Consider the following 19,678-nt stretch of genomic DNA (forward strand, 5'->3'; position numbering starts at 1 on the left):
ACCCTTATACAGCCAGGCTCCACCTCTTCTGAAGACTGTCACTGCCAACACAGAAAAGCGCTAAGCAGCAATGTCTGGGAGGAAAAGCAGTTTAAGAAAAAGCTGTGTCCTATTTATTTATTTAGGAAGTTTTAGCAAGTTTACAAATCCCTGCCATGTAAACATCAAAAACCATCAATCATTGCAATAGTTTGCTCTTGTTTCATGAGACATTATACAGGAATATAGTCATTGGATCTTTCTATTTAACAGGGTATTACCACATTACAAAGCAAGCATCATTACAACACCTATGATATTGGGGCACACCTTTGAACTTCACTGGAAGCTATGGAACTCGGAGAACCCTTGGGAGGGACTACTGGAGTACTGATAAATATTTGGTTAAAAAGGATTGTCCCTCCTAAATAGGGACAATGGAACAGTGTAGAGGCACCAAATATTTACTCAGCTAGAAGGCAACTCTGGCAACTCAGTAGGAATCTGAGCGATACACTACATTTGCAGCCTCTCATAAATAGTGTCTGCTCAGACCAAAATGGACTGTTGCATGTGGAAGTCAGTCAACATATTGAATAGAGGAGTGGCTGCATGCCATGTTGTAGAACTCTATGGGTTGCATTTGTCCCGTGGGCCCTACTTTGGCTGTCACTGGCTACACTAAAATTTCTTTTACAGTCACAAAGGGTGTCTAAAGAAAAAAAATTGACGGTGGTGTGGGATGGAAGCATAAAGCCTTCAGCTTTCAAACAGCCTTGCCTGGTGTACATGTGTATCAATTACCTCTTAATAAAGTAAGATCATTTAAACATCACTTATTTTGCAGCTTCACTTACTGTGCTAACAATATAGCATCCTGACATTGATACTTCTGCCCAAGTGACCCTTAGGTTGGATTCATTTTAGTGGGATGCTGGACACATGGAGGATAATTTAAATTCTTAATTTCCTTAGGATTTGCATTCAATATACCTCTATGTTGTTGCAGTCTCGGAGACCATTACAGTTAATCAACTCGGCAGGCAGGCACAGACAGCAATACATTTGCCCTGTTGCCTTGACTGGGAAAGTGTGCCCATTATTACTTCTTTGATTTAAGAAATAAAAACAAATAGCCAAAAGGTTTCTGATCAAAGGGAGTGTAGATTCCAGCAAGGTCCCTGTTAATTGTAGCACCTGGGGTAATCTCTCATTGGAGATGAAAGGGCTTGTTCAGAAAGACATTTTGAAATCTGTCAAGATGAGCCAGATGGGTTTGTCTGGTATATTTTAGGCTAGGGGAGTTGGGGAGAAAAGAGGGAAATCTTTGGGATTTCCTATATCCCTTACTGAGGGCCATTTGTGCTCACGTGACATTTTTCTTTGCAGAATCAGTTCCTATCTAGTTATTACAATATGGCTGCTGTCACGTAGAGGCATTAGTGGTGGAGGAGGAGAAAAAAGGGGACCTGGACGTCCTTTCCCTCCCACAAACACTCCCATTCAGGTGGGAGCTGTAATGTAGCTGCCTAAATACCCTGACTGAAAAGGGGAGGGGCAGATGGTACTGCCATCAATAGTGAGCACCCCAGAGGAGGCATGCACTGTGTGGAGTGTATGCTACTACACCAGCTCTATACTGGTGAGGGCAGTCCTCACTCCCAGTGCTCCTAATGGAACCAGGGCTTCCTCTGGCCTCCACAAGCATAAACACCCCTCCTACCACTCGTACTTAAAGATGCACCACCTTTTCCTCCACAGCATGGCTCAAACTTAGAGCCATAACTGAGCCTGTAGTTGGTAAAGTGCTCAGGATTTCTACCAAACATGAGATCGGATAATTATAGCTTTTGCTACTGAGCATCTCAAACTCAGACAAACCTTCATGGGGAGGCAAAGGGCTCGGTTGAAAAAACTGCCGTAGTTTCTTAGGTTAGGTGAATAGCTCTTTATAGGTTCAGGCTTCACCCATGAGCAAACAAATGAGTCAGCAAAGCAGCCTAGAAAAATAAACAAACCTACCCTGCTATTTACATTAGGAGGAGAACTGATGCTGAATATTGCAGCTGACAGAACTTGATATAAAACGAGTATCACACAGATCTCTCCATTGCTCCGAGAGCTTTCAGCTCAGCTCTGCACATGCCCAGCCCACTCACACTCCATACTTTCATCTGGCTTCTCTCACTCAGCACAAAACCAAATGCACACAAGATGACATTTGGAAAGATGAGAGTTTCAGCTGATGAACCTTCCAGGTAATAGCTGCTACTGCTGGAAATAAAGTGGGGGGAGAATACCAGAGAGATTAAACTAAACACCCTTTGGAGAATTTACATGGGGAATCCAGAAAGTTTATATATTGGGATACTACAGGAACCTACAGGCAACTGAGAGCCAGGATTTCCACAGACTTGCTGTGTAACCTTGGGCAAGTCACAATCATTCTCAATTTCTCCATTTGTACAGTGAGGATAATATGTGATGCCCCTTCAAGGCAGGTGAATGACTTAGTATGTAAATGCTCTGAGATCTTTTATGGAAGGTAGCAGAGTATAAGGTTATTATTTAAGTTTAATTTGTAAACCTAAAAACGTCATAGTTTGGGAAACGCTGACCTTCCTGTAACCCTAAGATGAAAGTTTGGGAGGGACTCCATCATTTGCCAGCTTGGGTACACACCTGCATAGCTACATGTTTTAAACCAATTTATTTACTACTTAGCTTAGTAGATGCAAACATTACATAAGCGTTTCCAAAGACCTTCCCCCATCCTCCTCCAGTTTTGCTGTTCCTCCAGCTCCTTCTTTTACAAAGGAATATTCTGAACAGCTGTAAGAGCTTTAGAAATCTGGCCTTGAGGTTGAAAAAGTCTCTCTCTTTCAGGGCTCCCTACGGCAAGAAATAACACAGTGGAACAGGAATCTACATTCAAGGCAGCTCTCCCTGCATGTGTCATTTCATTTTACATACACTTTCAAAACAGTCAGGAGTTTATGTAGCCAAACATCACAAAGCAGGAATTCCAGCCTGGGATCTGTCTCCAGTTCCATTTGTTCAGACTCCTCTTGCCAGGAGTACGGAGGGGATTGGCCCCATCTTCCTTTAAGCTGCCCCTGATTTACTGCATTAGCATCTAATGAGGCAGACAGGGTAGTCTGTGTCAGCTTAAAAAGGATGCTGTGCATGGCTTAAACTCCATGAGGGACAGCCTACACACCATGGGCTGTGTTTAGACAGGCAAGAGTGGCGTCAATTATTTATTATCTGTGACACTGGGAACACACTCTATTGCTCAAGGTCACCAAAACAAATGTGGGAGGGTTATGCCCAAGGCAGTATGCAACCTAGGCATTTTTGGTTTCAATAATTTGTTTCTTTTAAGTTATATCACAGCAATAATGTTACAGACACACCAGAATGTACAATCTGAGTTTGCATAGTGACCTTCAGATAAAACTGCGTTATAGATAAGTAACCCAGCTACTGACTCAAATAAGAGCAAAGGAACAGTAAAAGGAACAGGCATAAGTGTGACGGAGAAAAGAAATGATGATTTCAGCTGAGATCTGGAAGAAGGTGTAGACTAAAGAGGCAAAGAGATTGAAAGACTGTTCCTGATGGCAGAAGCTGTGGAAAAGGTGGTTCTCTCGCACAAAGAATGGGCTAACGCTAGGGCAATGAGGTCACGCACCGTATGTGTGACAAGGTGGGGGTCTGCATTCAGCACACAAAACAACCTGGAAGCCTGAGACATGGGAGGCCAACACCACAATTCCTGCCCAAGAGAAACATCCAAAAAATTAGCAACAGACATTTGGATACTTTTTTGGCAGGAGCAGAAATACATGCTCCCACACAGATCACAAACGCAAGCAAAGGCACAGCGAGGAGGAAGCTGAATGTCAAAAAACGGAGGCCTCTGGGAGCAATGACTGGTCATACAGAGGGGCCAAAAACAAAAAAGAGGCAGAAAGACCTAGCCTGTCAGCCAGTCACGATAGCCATCTGGATTTCCCACAACTGAAGTCTTACATTTCCCAGTCAGGCAAATATGGTCACCTCGCTTGGTTCTGCATTGAAGACAGTATTGGAGCTTAGCCCTGTCCCCTGCTAGAGACTTCTCAGAGATACTGCTTCAGTGGGATCCCAGCAACTGCACTTGCTGCAGCTTTACTTTCCTCTGTTGAACATTTTCAAATGTCTCTCTCTCTCTCAACACATGGGATTTCCCAAGGGGCAATCAACGACCTCTGTCACTTCTGATCCTAATCTTTCTGTAGGTAATGAGATACTGTATTATAATTTCACCTTCGGTATCTGTCCTTAGTAGGACTATGGCATGTCATCTATGTGGGAGATTGTGCCCAATGAAAACTCACCCATTGCCATCAAAACCTTCCAATGCCTGAGCAATCATTCTTAAGGTAGAGTCGGAAATAGAGAAAGCCATAACAATGCTCTCAGATCCCCCTCAAGCCCTCCCATAGAACCCCTTGAAGCATTCAACTACTCACATGAGTAAAGGTTGCAGGATCTGGTGTCCATGCACCCACAATATGTAAAGCACCTGGGTCTATTTCCCACATTAAAAGGCACTTTATGAATTTAAGATTTAAACGATTATTGATTATTTGTGAATTATAAAGCCACAGCTGCACAGTCTCAAATTTGTGCTGCTGTTGTTCATTGCTGATGTTCTCCTTCCGAATTAGACACGCTGAAGCAAAGCTGAATGCTGGGTCAGCTATCTGTTCTAGGGTGGAAGAACAATATTCAAATTTCATCTCGTCCCAGGAACCAAATCAAGCCATTTTTATTTTATCTTTTTTAAAGATAAGTCATATGTCCTATTCTCCCTTCCCCGCTATCCAATAGTCACAGGGATGCCTCTGGTTGTATATCTGACATAAGTATTCCATTCTGGGATCCCTACAGTGATGCTTCCCTGGCTGCATTCCTAGGAGCTCATGCTGCAGTATTTGGCTATTCCTCCTCTCACTGCCCCTGAAGAATCTTTGGCCGGTATGACTCTGTTGGCTGCTGACACTAGAATGCCTCCATTAAATTTGAGTGACAAGCCTCCATTAAAGTCCAGTGTCTTGGCTTTGCTTCACTGAAGAATAGGATCTGTGTTTGGGTTACTACGAAGCCATTATGCATCACTCAGCTGAAGGGAGTAAAAATTTCCATAAAGTTTTATTCCTTAGTGGTTAGCAACATAGTTCTGCCCATTGCCTGACTGCTGGCAAACCCTGCAGAGACCATGATAAATAGAGAGGTCATGCCAAATTTAATAAGGTCTCGCATTCCCTCTGAAATGCCACCAGAGAGCTGACAAAAGCATGTGTTTGCTGAGCTCATCAGGGAAAGCTGAGTGTTTGCACAAAGTACTTGGTATGCAGATGGTGTGGCTGGCTGCCTTTGGAAACTGGTTTAGAGCTGAAACCAATGGGAAAAGGCTGGGGAGGCCCACTAGGCTGTGAAAGGCAACTCACCAGGAAAAGACACTGGGGACAAGCAATGCACAAGGCCGCTAGGTCAATGTGCCACTCACCACCCTGCTTTGAGTCTTTTTTAACTCAACCTCTCGCTGCCTCTGCTGTATGAGGGGAGGTGAGTCTGCACAATTAAGGGGGAGAGGAGACCTCTATGAAAGGCCCTGTCTATTGAGATGTGATCTACTCTCTGAAAAAGTTTGAGAACTCCTGGTTTATTTCATTATTAGGCATTGGACTAGGCTTGGCTATAATGCTGTGCGGCCTGGGAAAATGAGAAGCTTCCCCTTTCCTATGACTAGGATTCTTTTTGGAGGACCCTACTGGGTTTCAACAGAAGCCTAGAACAGCTCTATTCCCACAGGCAGCTGTGATGTTAGAAGGGTCTCACCACTCTTAGCACCAGCTACTAGTGCCACCTAGTGACTCTTCATTGTAACTAGCCAGTATGTGAAGCTCCTACCGTTCAGGACCATTATAACTGGATTGAAAACAACAACACACACGCTTTGGGGATAACAATTCAATTAACATTTCTGAAGACTTTTGTTTAATTCACAAAAAAACATTTGCACTCTTGAATTATACTGAGGAAGGTTATAATACATTGATTGAGGTAAATGTTAACAATATTGAAAAACAAGGCACAAAAATGATTGCTAAGTATATTACCTGGACGTGAAGACAGTATTGTATATGCTGAACAGCCAAGCAACATATTTAATGGGATTTATCAGCATTTTAAGAACCCATTATACCACTGTTAAATTACTAGTTATAACAAGTATGTGGATTGAAAATTAATTCAATAAAAGAGTTAACATATTGAATTAAAACCAAAGGCAGGGTAGAGCTGATCCAGCAGTAAAAGTGCAGGAGTCAGCAAAATAACAAAATCATTATTCTATTTTACACTTTACTTAAGAGGGGTTTTTTTTTTTGCATAAAAGGCAAAGTTAACTTTACCATCCTCTGAAGCTGGCAAAATTTTGGTTAGTGTCAAATGTGGGAAAACGTACTTTTTTCTGCATGAGCAGAAGTTCACCATTGTCTGTCATGATAATCTGCGGTCACTGGCAGAAAAGGCAAAACTTCTGCATGGATCAAACTTGGGAAAACTGATAGCTTTGCTTCACTCGGACATTGTTGTGGAACACGGATTTTAAGGTGTAGGCTATATTCAAAGGCATGTCTGTGAGGCCCAGAAATTTCTCTACCTAGGTCACCCCTAATGTTAATATTACAATGGGAAAGGTCTTACTGCATGACTGAGATGATGATATGAGAGACTCGGCTGGGAACTTGGTAAACTGAGAAACTCAGTGATAACAAAAGGCCAGATAAATTGATCTGCCATCCAATTTACCTGTGCTGGACTTTAGCCGGTTCTCAGCAAGCTCAGAAATTGCTCCTGTTGTAATAGTCTTCTTCAGTCTGGAGACCCCGGAGGCTGATGTCATCCCTGGCTTTGTTAGCATGTCATCACTGCTAGCTCTTTTTAGCTACAAGAAAGAGAGATCTCGTGAGCAACCAGAAGAACAAAGAGATTTGGTATGCCCATGAGCTAGCTGATTTTACAGAGATACACATTGAAAAAAGTGCTGACACAGTTGGAGAAGGGAGCATTTCAGGAAAAGGAAACCCATTGAAATACTGTGTTGGGAACAGCAATCTGGAGCCATTTCTGAGCATTCAGGAGAGAACATCCTGCCCCATATATTAGAGGGATTTTCCCAGTTTGGCACCAAATACCTGATATTCCCCAGGTGCTCACTGCAATGAAGGACATCTTTTCCTTTGGGCCAAGGCCCAGGACAACATCCCACAGGCTGAGAAAGAAATGAAATTTGATTCAGATACTATGCCCAATGGATGCCCCTGGCTACTCCCTCATCCCCTGGGGCAGCAGACTCAGCGCATTCATGCATGTACTTGGACGTTTTATCTACTAGATGGGATTACTGTTACCAAATTGCAGTGGCGGGGAAAAGCATTTTGGTATGAATTCCTACCTTTCAGTGAAGGGGGCCAAGAGGAAAGACTGATTTGATGATGCAGCCTTTAGTGATGGGTGGGGAGGGAGGAGGACTAAATAAGCATACGCTGAGGGGATGGGGTGAAAAATCCCCAGAGTCAGTCACACTCAGCAGCTCATGAGCATCAGTCACTGCACTGGAGACGTCTCACCACATGTCCTGGTTTGAGTTGGCAAGGGAAAGTATAAAATAACTGGCATCTCAGTGCACCCCTCTGCCACAAAAGGTACTAGGCCCTGGCATTATCTGCTGCTTTTTACTTCTGTTTCAGTGAGGCCATTTTGCAAGACTTGCCTACTGTCTCCAGCAGTGACCTCAGATCCTGACTTGGGAGGGCCAGGCATCTCTAATGGAGACTGTCAGCTAATTCCTCTCTCTGTGCTAAGTAAGAATTGCCTAACTTAGCTGCATCATAAACTCTGCTTTGTAATATGAACAAAGAGCCCACTAGGGACTGAGCCAAGACCCCAAATTCTTCTAGCTGAGGACTGCAGCCTGCTTCACCAAGAGGAAAGGGCAGAGAACACAGAGTCTATCACAGTTACCAAAGGGAAATCCTTTATCTTAAGCCTGGCATCATTTCAGCTGTTTAGACCTTAAGGGGCTTAATTTATTGAACAGCAGTGAATAAAGCTAACCCAGGATAGGTTGGTAGGTGCTGGTGCTAGCATCATTTCTGGGAGGTGCAGGACTTGATCATCAGTGTGAAAACAGAAGCATGTAACCAGAAGAGGGCATTTTGCTCTTCAGATCGCCAGAAGGAATCATTCACAGCACAGAAATGCATCAGCTCTTGGGTTTAGACAAACAAGCTGCAGAAACCTCCAAATTATTATCCATACAGCCCCACTGATGCTTCACAAACTTGTAGGAAGGCAAGATGCCTGTGTTTTAAGCAGGTACTTAAATGGAAATGTGCTTGATGCACAGGAACTGGAAGCCTTGGTGCGGTGCAAAAAACATAGCTAAGTGAGTGTGGAAGGGTGACCTTGTATTTAGAGGAAGAAGTAGAGAATTGGTACCCAAGATGCTCAGGCAATTCAGGACCCACTAAACTGAACTAATTGCAGTTGCTCCCCAGGGGACACGTCTAGTGTGACTGCAGATTTGTCCCTTGCCAGATATTCAAGAAAGCACTTGGAGAGCGCAGGATGTGGGAGGGATTTGCAATCTCAGGACAAGTGATCTAGTTACAAGCCTGAAATCTAATCATATATGTAGAGCTGCTGCTCAAGAATTGTACACTAGAATAAAGTTTCCATACTTAATGCTTTAGGAGACATTATACAAACTATGAATTAAGTTCTGATAACACAGTGACCTTGTAAATAAACTGTGTTCAGAACAGCTCACACAGTCTTAGGCATTAGAACATTTTTTCTGAGAGAAGAAATGCCAGGCAGCTCAGCAAATTTATGTCCATGGGACTTCAGTTGGACAAGCCCTCCAAAAAAGCTGACAAAAAGTCAATCAAAGATCGGCACTTCTAACAGTGCAGAACTGCAATGTCAGTACTGGGGATGAGCCAAAGTCCTGATGTGACATTTGAACCAGGACCTCCAGCCCTATGGCAAGCTGCCATCCTGACCTACTACAGGGCACTAGACACACACAAGGCATAGTCAAGTGTATATTTTAATATAGTTTTTTTATTGGTTGAATTTCCACTAGCCAGCTCACCACTATGTATGTTAATATTCCAAAATCCAATAATAGCTGCTAACACCATAATTTACTCAGTAAACTCTACTGCAGCTGAAGAAGCAAGAATGATATTTTTTTTGCTGGTAATCCAAGCTCATTCTAGAGGCATATTCAGGAAATTCATGCCAATCTGAAAAACCAGAAAACATGCACTTCACAAGGAAATCATTGAAATGATGTTGGCCCAAACCAGTGTAAGGAGGAATCCATCTCAGAACCCTAGTCAATTGCATTTCCCTTTTTGTGTGCTTCCACAGTTCAGACTAACTAAAGAGATAGAAGCCTTTTAAGCATCTTAAAAGACCAAGACGTTGTAGTATTTCTCTCTAGACTCTAGAGTAAGATGTTGGTGAATAGAAAAGATATGAGAAGGGAGCTCATACAGCAAACACATCCTCTGGTTAGTGGGTTCCTGAATTTTAAATTTTTTAAATCAAGATCAAGTCTCTCTCAACTCCAATTTTCTCCTCTCTTTCATTTCTTCATCTGACTCAGTCTGTGGTTTCCCAGACTCCAGGAGCATGTGAGCTTTGATAGCCAAAGCATTGATCTACTACAGGAAACCAGACATCTGAAGTTTTGCATTTTGGCAGGGCCTTTGACAGTTCATTCTTGACAGCAAGACTGAGCAATCTGACTTTCTGACCCTTGGAAAAGTCTCCATCCAGTTTTTTTACAGCAGCTTTTACCAAGTTCACAATTTTTCATAGTGCCAAGCGCACTTCACTGCCCTGTCTGAGTCTTTCCACAGTCCCTTGCTAACTTTTCCCTGTGATTATCTTTTGTTTGTAGTTGATCAACAGCTTAGAGATCACAGAGGCAGCTAAAAAGAAAAAACGCTATGTTCTTTAAAAGATGTACAATTAAACATATCAGGTTCCCTTGCCTTCCTGCACCCATACACCTCTACAACACTTGCTCAGAAGTGCCAGCACAGCAGCACACCCTAGAGGAAGGACCTTATAATGACAAAAATTGGCTGGAGCTCTGGGCTGAAAGTGCCTCATTTCTGAGATGCTTAGAGTCATGGGAGTCTGTAAAGGTCTAATACATGGACCCATTGCACTGGAGGCTGCAAGGGTTAATAAGTATTCGTAAGGCTCCTTGAACATTAAAAGCTCTTTATATGCTAAGTATTGTTAATCAGTCCTTATTGTTGAAAGCAAACCATAGTCTCTCTTCCCAGTTCCTATTCTTTTTTCTGTATCTGAACCACATTGCTCTCTTTGTTCATTGGCTGCCGGAACACAGATGCAGTAGCAGGCCAGGTGTGGAATTTTCAATAAAATGGAACATTATTTTCATGTGAATTTATGGTCTTATTAAAAACATATAAAAAGTTGAGTATCATAAAATGTAAATGTTCTATCACAAACAATATTTTTGCTGTGTACCTTGCCTTTCCAGAGGGGGAAAAGCACGGATTATAGGACACAAGATTACCTCATGACTCTAACACATCTCTCTTTGGGAAGATCAATTCTAAACCCTAAAATCACCCTCCACTCCTACCCATTTAGGGCAATCCAGTCCAATCCAATCCAATCCACAACCACACATCCACAGAGTACAATTTGATCTTCACATACTTTGTGCAGACTAATCCTTCACTCACAATACGCACAATATATCCAATTCATGCACTAGTCCAATACACACCACAATCCAGTCCACACACACAGACACACACACACACCCCCCAAAGCCCACTCCAATCCTGAACACCTGGTGATATGCCCCAGTTTAGCTGGAGTGATAGCTTGGAATCAGTTTGGAATGCTTGCACACTGCTTACTGGTTAGTACCTTGCTGAGCCGAGATTCAAAAGCAAGTGAAGTAGAGGATTTGGAGGTCTTCATGCCCGAGGAAGCTGTGGGGAGAGATTTTCCTCGGTCAATCCCATGGCTCCCCTGCTTTGCCATTGCACTCCAAGGTCTGGCAGCACTCTTCATTTTCTTTCCAGAGGAGTCAATCTGCAGAATATAAGAAAGGAAAGTGGATATTAATGTTTTTAAAGCATGTGGAATCCAAAGAAAGAGGCAGAGGTCTCTGGCACCAGTTTAAAAGGGCTGAAAGGGATACTCTCCTCTCTTTCACACACACAGGCAGACATTTAAGCATAGCCAAAGCATGGCCCTCAGAGTTCCATAAAGTGGCCTGTAGCCATCCACCCCTTTAATACAGATTTGCAACCGATGACGTACATAGAGAGAACACTGAATTTTGCTTGGGCCTGTAATCTCCATGGGGTTGCCAACCCAATATTAGAAAGTACAGGAGTAGGTGCATAACATGGAGAAAATTGCAAGTTAGCTGCAGCCCTCAGATTTCCAAAAAGGGTCTAAATGCAGCCACTGAAGGTGTAATTGTCATTATTTTTAGCACCCAAGCTTCAGATTCATAAGATGAGCTTTATCCAGCAAATTCAGTAATATTAAGACAGTCTCCATAGACAAAACGATAATGTTTTGCACTGTACTAGGGTCTTCCCCACATCTCATGCAAACAAAGCGTAAAAGCACGTGTTTGGGCCTCCTATGAAAGACATGAATCCTGATCACCAAACAGAATATGTTCACAAGATCAGACCCCTTTTAGAGTCAAGTCCCAGGTCAAACAGACAATTTAATGTAGAAAAATTTTAAACATCAAGAATCTAGAATTCTTTCCATGCTGCCTTTCTTTTTCCTGAAAACTGAAGACTGCTAGGGGACAAGAAGCTTTTCACCTTCATATCAGATATTGGATACTGCAGTGTTGGGTACCACAGAAACAGATTACATAGGGATTCGGACCCAGAACTGGTCAGTAGTGACCTGAAATCATTAATAGCCAGTGACTCTTCAGCGGCTGCTCTATGTTACATGAGCTAGTGGCCAGGTTTTCAGTTCAGTACCTAGCAGACAAGTGTCTATACTGTATTCTTGTTTGCCTTCTCTAAGGCTAAGACTGAATGGGCCATAGAGACAGGCCTCTCCTCTCATCCCAAGACTAGGCCTCCAGCTCAGGACTGAAGCACAATGAATGGATAATCTGGGGATGTCTGAATTGCTGCTAATTCTTGCTCTGTACCTGTCCTGAGGATAAACAGAGGACTCCATGTCAGACTGTCAATCCAGCCTCAAATATATAAATAAAAACAGGATCCTGAGACACACACAAGCTCTCCTCCCACTATTTATTTATTTTTGAAAATCCCTCAGTAGCACAAGTCAACCATACTGTATCTTTAACTGATCAAACCAGCCCAGAGTAGCAGCAGTTGATGTTGCTATGGTGATTAAATGATTGTTCCATAGTATTACCATAAAAAAGTAAAAAACACATAGTAAAAAGGTAACAGTCAACTTCTGTGCAAAGAGAAAGAAAGGGAGCTGCATTCAGTCCAGAATTCCCCAGAGATAAGCCTATGAGGAAAGCGAATCTTGCTGGGATTTGGAGAACAGAAATTATGTTCTCTTCCTGGATGTGCCAGCAAGCGCAGTTTGTCAATTTCCCTCAGTAGGTGGTTCCTTGCCAGCTAAATGGCTGGTTTGACTCTCTGAGCAGATCTGTATCCCTGACTTTTCACCATTCATTCCCCAGTCCCCATTAGCAACAGCACCTCTTAGAAGTTCTGCCAGCCAGTGCTGGAGGGAAATCACAGACAGCTTTTTTCTTCTTTTGTTCTTCAGCCTCGTTGTAGGATGAACACTGTAGAATGTAGCTGCATGTGACTCTTGTGCATGCAGTTTGTGTTGTGTTTGCCAAACAGGTGGGCAGAAACTACAATAGATCAATCATAAAGGCTCATCTGGGTGGGATGGACTACTGCATTTTACCATAGAAGAATCTAAACCAAGACTCTTGTGGTCATAAGCAGCAGCTCTACTAGATGAGCCAAAACGTAGCCTCCTCTGGCTAAGCCAGTAAAAGCTGTGGTGAGAAAGACTCAGACTTTGCAGGTCTCTCAATTTGCTTTGTGCATTGTTCTGGTGAAGTGTTCTTGTTAATGAATGTGGACCTCTGGGAGGCAATCTAGTCAGGGCCTAATTACATTCAGTGCTAATGACACCTTCCAGGTGTTACGGATGTTCTATTTAAAGAGCATGAAGGTGCAGGAGTGTTCCAGGCTCTCTTTTGCTGCTGTTTTAGGGCCAATAAAGCAAGTGAACAAAAATTCCCCTCCTTATCCTTATAGCATCGTGACTTTTCCTTCACAGATGCTGGGGGGAAAAAAATCAACTTTTTGCATGCCTTGAACCTCCCAGCTACTAATAGCAACTCCTATTTTTAACTACGTGCAGTCACCAACTCCAGCAGGAGTTCCAACACATACGGTGAGCGCCTGTGAGCTGATTTCATCCGAGGAGAAAATTATCTATTTTTTCCATGACCATTACTGTGCTATATACACGACATTTTTTTAAAGCATCAGTGAATATTAAACGAAGAGACAATACAATAAATACTATTCTTAAAGTCCCACGGTTTCAGAGTAGCATTAACAGGATTTTGGTGTTTTACATGCATTTAATGGGCACTTTTTTTTTTAAATGGATGCACCGCACCCCACATTTACATATACTACTCAAACAATTGCATATGCAAATAGTCTTGCTGAAGAGATTACCAGATTTATACACATGTGTGTTTTGTGGATGCTATGATTGCATATGATTTTTTTTCTGACTGTTCCCTCAGAACTTCTTCCTGGTTCTATCCCAGCACCCTCCAGCGCTGCCTTACGATCTCCTTTCTGGCCTATGAGGTCTGATGGAATTCCATGTGGAGTCAGTGAGCACATTTTCAAGTGCCTGGGGAATGTTGTGTCCTTCTGACAGCCCTGTCAGAAGGAAGAAGAGGAGCGGCTGGAGCAAACCTCAATGAAAGCAGCTGCAATTTGAGTGGCAGTTCCTCTAAACTTCCCTCCTAACCAATAGCAGTTTAGATACTTGAATTAAGCCAGAGTTGTCATGTAGGAATTTAAGATAGTAAGATTTGAATTGATGTTCCTTGTGCAGCGGTATGAACTTTTCACCGTGTCAAGCAAGTGAAACCAAGGATTGAGTCCATTTTGTTCTGACTTTTCAGTAGTCGATAAATTTCAGAACCTGTCCAGATGGAACTGTGTGGGGAAAATCGAATATTATTGCATTAACAATCAACATTGGGCATGGGGGGAAAACAGAGGTATCATCGTTCTCTATTTCTAAAGAAGTTAGTGTCTCTGAGCTGCAGCTAAACACATAAGTGGAGGTTATTTAGTCACATTGATCTTGAGGCCCCTTCTTGATTCAGGAAGCAAACTAGAGGCCTGTGCAGAACTGTCACTAAGAATGTGTGACAGGAGTGGCAGGAGAATTATCCATCAGGCAGATTCCATATGCGCTGAGATCTTGGTCTAATAAATAGAACCATGCCTCTGAGCAGGGATGGATTGACCTTGTTACACAGACTCCATTGTGGGTGAACAGGTAAAGTTAGGTTCCAGGTTTTGAGAGCATCAGATCTGAATACATTTTGGAATCTTTTTGTGTGTGCAGCAATTGGTTGAAACTTTTGCTTTTGCATGGGGGAATTCTGATGTTCCTCTTTCTGCAGACTCAGCCCCAAAATTACCATTAGCACAGTGCAGTTACTAGACTCAAAAGGGGTAAGGCATATAAACATTTGGACAGACTATGGACTGGATGGCACAAATTATTGGGAAGGGGATCTGAGCCTTTCATTTCTAGGTTACAGATTCAAATCCAACCCAGGTCAGTAGTAATAAACACTTGAAACAATTCAATATCTGTTTGGTGGTCTAGTTGTCTCAGTTGAGTAGCTAAAGATCCGCCACCAGAATACTTTGCAGCACCTTTCAGAGAGACCAAAGATTAAATAGGTTCCCACTGACTGTTTCTCCAGAACAGGCAAGAGTTACTTGGCATGGCCCAGCATAGGTGTAGCTTGTCCTATCCAACCTGAACCTGTGCTGTAGGTAAAGAGGATTTCAGTTTGGGGTAACCCACAAGCCTTAAATTCACTTGAAAGAATAAAGCCCAGTTGCACATATCCCTGTCATCTTAATTTGCTTTCACTCTTGAATGATGCAAGTTGGAGATTTTAAAGGAACTGCTTGAAGAACAGCACAAAACAACAAATTACCAGAAAACAGAACAGAAAAGCCCCACACTGTTTCCTGATCAGGACAGAAAACCTATCCTAAGAGCCAACATCAGCCTTTCATTTCCTCCAAGAGCAACCTTCTCAGTCAGAGTGAAAAATGCTGCCCTGAAAGGCGTGGGCAGCAGAAACATTGGGAAACCTCAAGGAAATAATGAGTCTTTCCATGCCGCTCATTAGCCTCAGTCTGCAATGGGAAGCAAGGCAAGTTGCTAGAATTAGATATATACAATAGCTGCAACCCGTCAGCATTCAGAAAACAGAATGTTAATGTGGAAAGGTTACTGACACTAGTAGTCCCCCCCCAAAGGAGGTAACAGGATGGACAAGGGCAGCCTGTATTGCAGGTGGCTCCAGCAATGGTGCAATATGACCCTTTGCAGATTTTGCATCCTAGGTTTGGGAACATAAATTGAGATGCTGCATCTGCCTTGAATGTGAGATGCATATCCTACAGCAGAGCAGAAGTGCAAAGTGGGAGGTTCTGGGCACTCCTAGGCCTTGAAATGGGGAACCTAGAGTGTGAAACAGAAGTAAATATAATTATCCAGAGGGCAGTTGTCCAATCATAGATCTTCTACTAGTGTCTGTAGACTGGCACATGCCTTAGAAAAGCCCATTTAGCCAGCAAAGCCCATTTAGCCACCTATCCCCTGGTCAAAACCCTTTGGCCACCAAGAGTGAGAGATTATAGCCAGAATACGGGGAATCATTATTCAGAGACCCAAAATTCTGAGTTTGTGATATAGATAACTGATGAGGAGTAACAACACATTTTAAAAGCATTTTTAAATCTGAAAAGCGAAAAGAAGAGATTCTATGAAATACAGAGAGGGGTTTGAAATGATGCTGAAAAACAAGAAAGAAAAGGGTGAGGGATTCAGCATCACTAAATATAAACTGCAGACACTAGGGAAAGGCTGTATTGTCTGAAGAGGATCAGGCAGAAGGGTGGAATTGCCACTTGGCAGTGTCTTTCTATCCCAAACACTGAACCAAGACACCAGATTATCTAATCAAGGAGCAATATAACAACTAAATGGCATTGTCAGCCTTTTTGATGTGGCTTTGGGTCAGAAGCTGAGAACTAGGAGTTGGTAGATGTGAATTAAAGGCAGCTTTTACCATCCCTTCTCAGCTAGTATCTATAGTGTTAAGACCAGCACATTGCAATCTCATTGCACCACCAAGGTGACCTTAGCTTTTCACAGGAAACAGGTAGTCTGGTCTAGAGATTAAAGCATGAGACAGTCTGAAGACATGGGTTTTAGTCCCAGCTCTGCCAGGTACTTGCTGCATAACTTTGGGCAAATCACTCACCCTGTGTGTTTCTCTGGATAACACCTTTGATTCCTCTGATAAAAGTGAAAATTATGACATGCAAATTATTAATATGAAGAAGATATTGTTCAACATCTATTTGTGCACATGGCTCTAAGCCTTGTGTTTCTGTGTCTGGGAAGGTAAGTTCTCAACAGGTAATGGCTCCCTGTGGCTTCAGGTGCATCAATAAAAGCAAGTCTACTGTATGCTAACTAAATGTCAGCATTTTCTTCCAAAAGGATTCCAGAGAGATTGTGGTTTGATCTTTAGGCTATCCACGGAGAGCCTACGGAGACAAAAGGCAGCAGGAAAAGCAGCCTCCCAACACAGATGTAGTCAAGCAAATGTTGCAGATATAATTAAATCTAATCCACATTATGTGACCCCAAGTTTCAGATGACAGTCCCTCCCTGTTCATTCCCCTGAAGGGGGCCCTATAAACCATACTTAGAGCTCTGATGATCTTTCAATTTTTTGTCCCCTTCTCCACATTACATGGTGACCTTTCCTCATGGGAGGAGGGCTGAACCCCAGCTCTCTACAGATCCGATTGATGCCTCTCTTTGCATCGGACAGAGTGGGTGGCTGAAGAGAAACAATTAGATTATTGCAGTGTACTCTATATAGAACTACACCTTGAGAATATTTGGAAACTGAAAATAATAAGAGGCCAGCAGCATTCTGCAAAAAGTGGAGATCCACGCCAGGAGCATGTTACATCAATGCACTGAGATCTGCATTGGCTGCCAGTAAGTTTCTGGGTGGAACTGAAAGTGTTGGTTTTAACCTATAAAACTCAGTGGTTAGTGACCTGGTCACCTGAGATGCATCTCTGCCTGTGCTGCACTGCTGCAGATGAGATTACTGAGACTTCCTTGATATAAACAGAAAGGGGCCTGACAGGGTATTCTCTGGAAATGGTCTTCAGAACTCTATCCCTGGTCCCCCTTAAGGGCATGCTGTAGGGGCCATCTTTTCTTCCAGGCATTTGAGAGGAGTTATGGAAAGTTTTTTTTATTTGAGGTGGGAGCTATTTAATCAGCTGGCGTGCATTTATTTTACAGTGGGATGCGCTGTCCATTATACTTGGAATTTTATTCTGAAATTTGTGTCAAGGCACCTAGTTATGGTTATATGACTCAGTCTATAAATATATAAGTAAACCCCCCTCACAACCACTCTGTGAGGGCAAAAAATTACTATCCCCACGTTACAGATGGAGGAAGTGTGTAAAGAAATGTGGCCAAGGTCACACAGATAGACAGGAATAAAACCCAGGTCTGAGCTCCCATCTCTGTCCTTCAACACATAAGAACAACCTTCCTTCTTTATATAAAGCATATGTTACTGTTCTTGACATAAATACTACTGACAATAAAGGGGTGAGCTGCCAGGCAGTCCTGTAGAACAAGGCTCTAGAAAACACATTCCACTGGGGATTACAGCCAGTTATACAATAGGCTAGCTAAAAAGAGAAAGTTGATTGATCAGTGAAGGATATGACCACATTTGTGCAGTTTAATTGCCTAGTCCAAGATCTGGTAGCTATACTTACCAGTTAATAAAATAATTTACGCACTTCAAGAAGAGATGTTATGCAGGAACACCTGAGCTTTTAGAGTTAATGGAGAAGTAACTCTGATGCAAGGGATTTATCCTTTACACAAAATGCAGGATTTATGGGTATTCAGGTCTTCATGCACCAATAATTAGTCAACAGGGCAGTTAGTTGAACCAGGGTCATTCAAGTGCCTTTGAGAAAGCAATCTCTTATGAAAGTTAATTACTAGATCTGGAGAGTAACATACTAGTAGGAAGTTTCACTGGAAGCTGTGATTTGAATGCTCAGCATTTCTGAACAGTGAGGCCACTAATACCTGCCTTTCAGATGGGACTCATGAAGGAAAGAATTCTCTGACTTTTATGAGTTTAAATCAGACCCTTAGTCCCATTTTCCTGTAGTTTATTTATTTCACCAAAGAGTCAGGCTGCTCCAGAATCAACACAGAACATTGGCTTGAAATCAAGGCAAGAATGACTTCGAAGGTCTTGGCATCTAGCATTTGAGACATCTTTATATTGCTGTCCCTCTATACTACTCAAACTGTGCTATTATCAGGTTAGGTCTTTTTGTTACAATTGATGGCTAACAAGCTCAGTAAATTGTCAAGGATTTCCTACTGAAATATAAGAAGCTATATGGCAGCATAGCCAATGGAGTCAAGATAGAATATTTTTTCAGCCTTTGATATCAACCCACTTGAAACCACAATTTGTAGACTTGACAGATGCTTTCATATGACTCATCTTGATTTCTTAACTGATACCAGGAATCAAGCCAGAGTCACAAAGCAGAGAAATTGACCGTTCAATATGGCAGTTGCCAATCTGGAGGTTGACTGCACAGATAAAACTGTTTCAGATCAGACTGAGCTTATAATTAAAAACAAAACCTTCTGTTACTCGCCCTGCTTCATCTTTATCTGCCCCTCTACAGTCCCAATCCCTTCCAGCTCAGTCTGCATAAGTTGTACATCTGCTATGTCCTCCATTGCAGAGACAGTCACCTGTCCTTGCATAAGGACAGATTTGAGGATATAATCTCCCCCCACCCTCTTTCCATAACTTCTATTATCCTGCCTTGTTTCTAGCATCCCCTTGGCTGTCTCTGGGCAACCCTCATCCATAATCCTCCAAAGTGGAAACTCTGGCTGTATTTTTACGTGTGTGAAGCTTAGCTCACATCAGGATTGAATTTAAAAATACTGGTGATGTGGCCAGTGCAATGACAGCTCATCACTAATGCTTAGTGCTCTTGCTGAACACTGGGACAGAGGATGAACCTTAAGCCCTACCCCCTCCACTGAGCAGCTGGTTCCAATGGCCTAGAGGGCCAACACATTCTCAGCAGACTCCCTTTCTCATAACATTTAACGCTGGATACTCAGTTATTGTTAATGAGATACCAAGAGACAAGACATTACTTGG

At 42.6% G+C, this 19,678-nt stretch overlaps 1 protein-coding gene and 1 long non-coding RNA gene across 7 annotated transcripts in view; one reads left to right on the forward strand and one right to left on the reverse strand.

Moving 5' to 3' along the window:
• The window catches only part of SPECC1 (sperm antigen with calponin homology and coiled-coil domains 1), a 145,854-nt gene that overhangs the window by 104,315 nt on the left and 21,861 nt on the right, over window positions 1-19,678 (reverse strand). For 5 of the 6 annotated variants that reach the window (XM_067565866.1, XM_067565864.1, XM_067565868.1 and 2 more), the window contains exons 3-4: window positions 11,023-11,190; window positions 6,844-6,979 (exon numbers count right to left, since the gene is read on the reverse strand). In XM_067565866.1, the coding sequence (XP_067421967.1) occupies window positions 6,844-6,979; window positions 11,023-11,169 (283 nt within the window). In that variant the 5' untranslated portion in view covers window positions 11,170-11,190. Of the gene's footprint in view, window positions 1-6,843; window positions 6,980-11,022; window positions 11,191-12,821; window positions 12,904-19,678 lie in introns of those variants that run through there. The other variant, XM_067565865.1, reaches the window with a different exon arrangement.
• Window positions 13,397-14,670, forward strand: LOC137164963 (uncharacterized). The gene is made up of 2 exons (XR_010923248.1): window positions 13,397-13,536; window positions 13,901-14,670. It is a non-coding gene; the product is annotated as an uncharacterized lncRNA (long non-coding RNA).

Source organism: Emydura macquarii, unplaced genomic scaffold, assembly GCF_026122565.2.
Source record: "Emydura macquarii macquarii isolate MOO-44397 ecotype Brisbane River unplaced genomic scaffold, CSIRO-AGI_Emac_v2 contig_2699, whole genome shotgun sequence".
NCBI classification, from domain to species: Eukaryota; Metazoa; Chordata; order Testudines; family Chelidae; genus Emydura; species Emydura macquarii.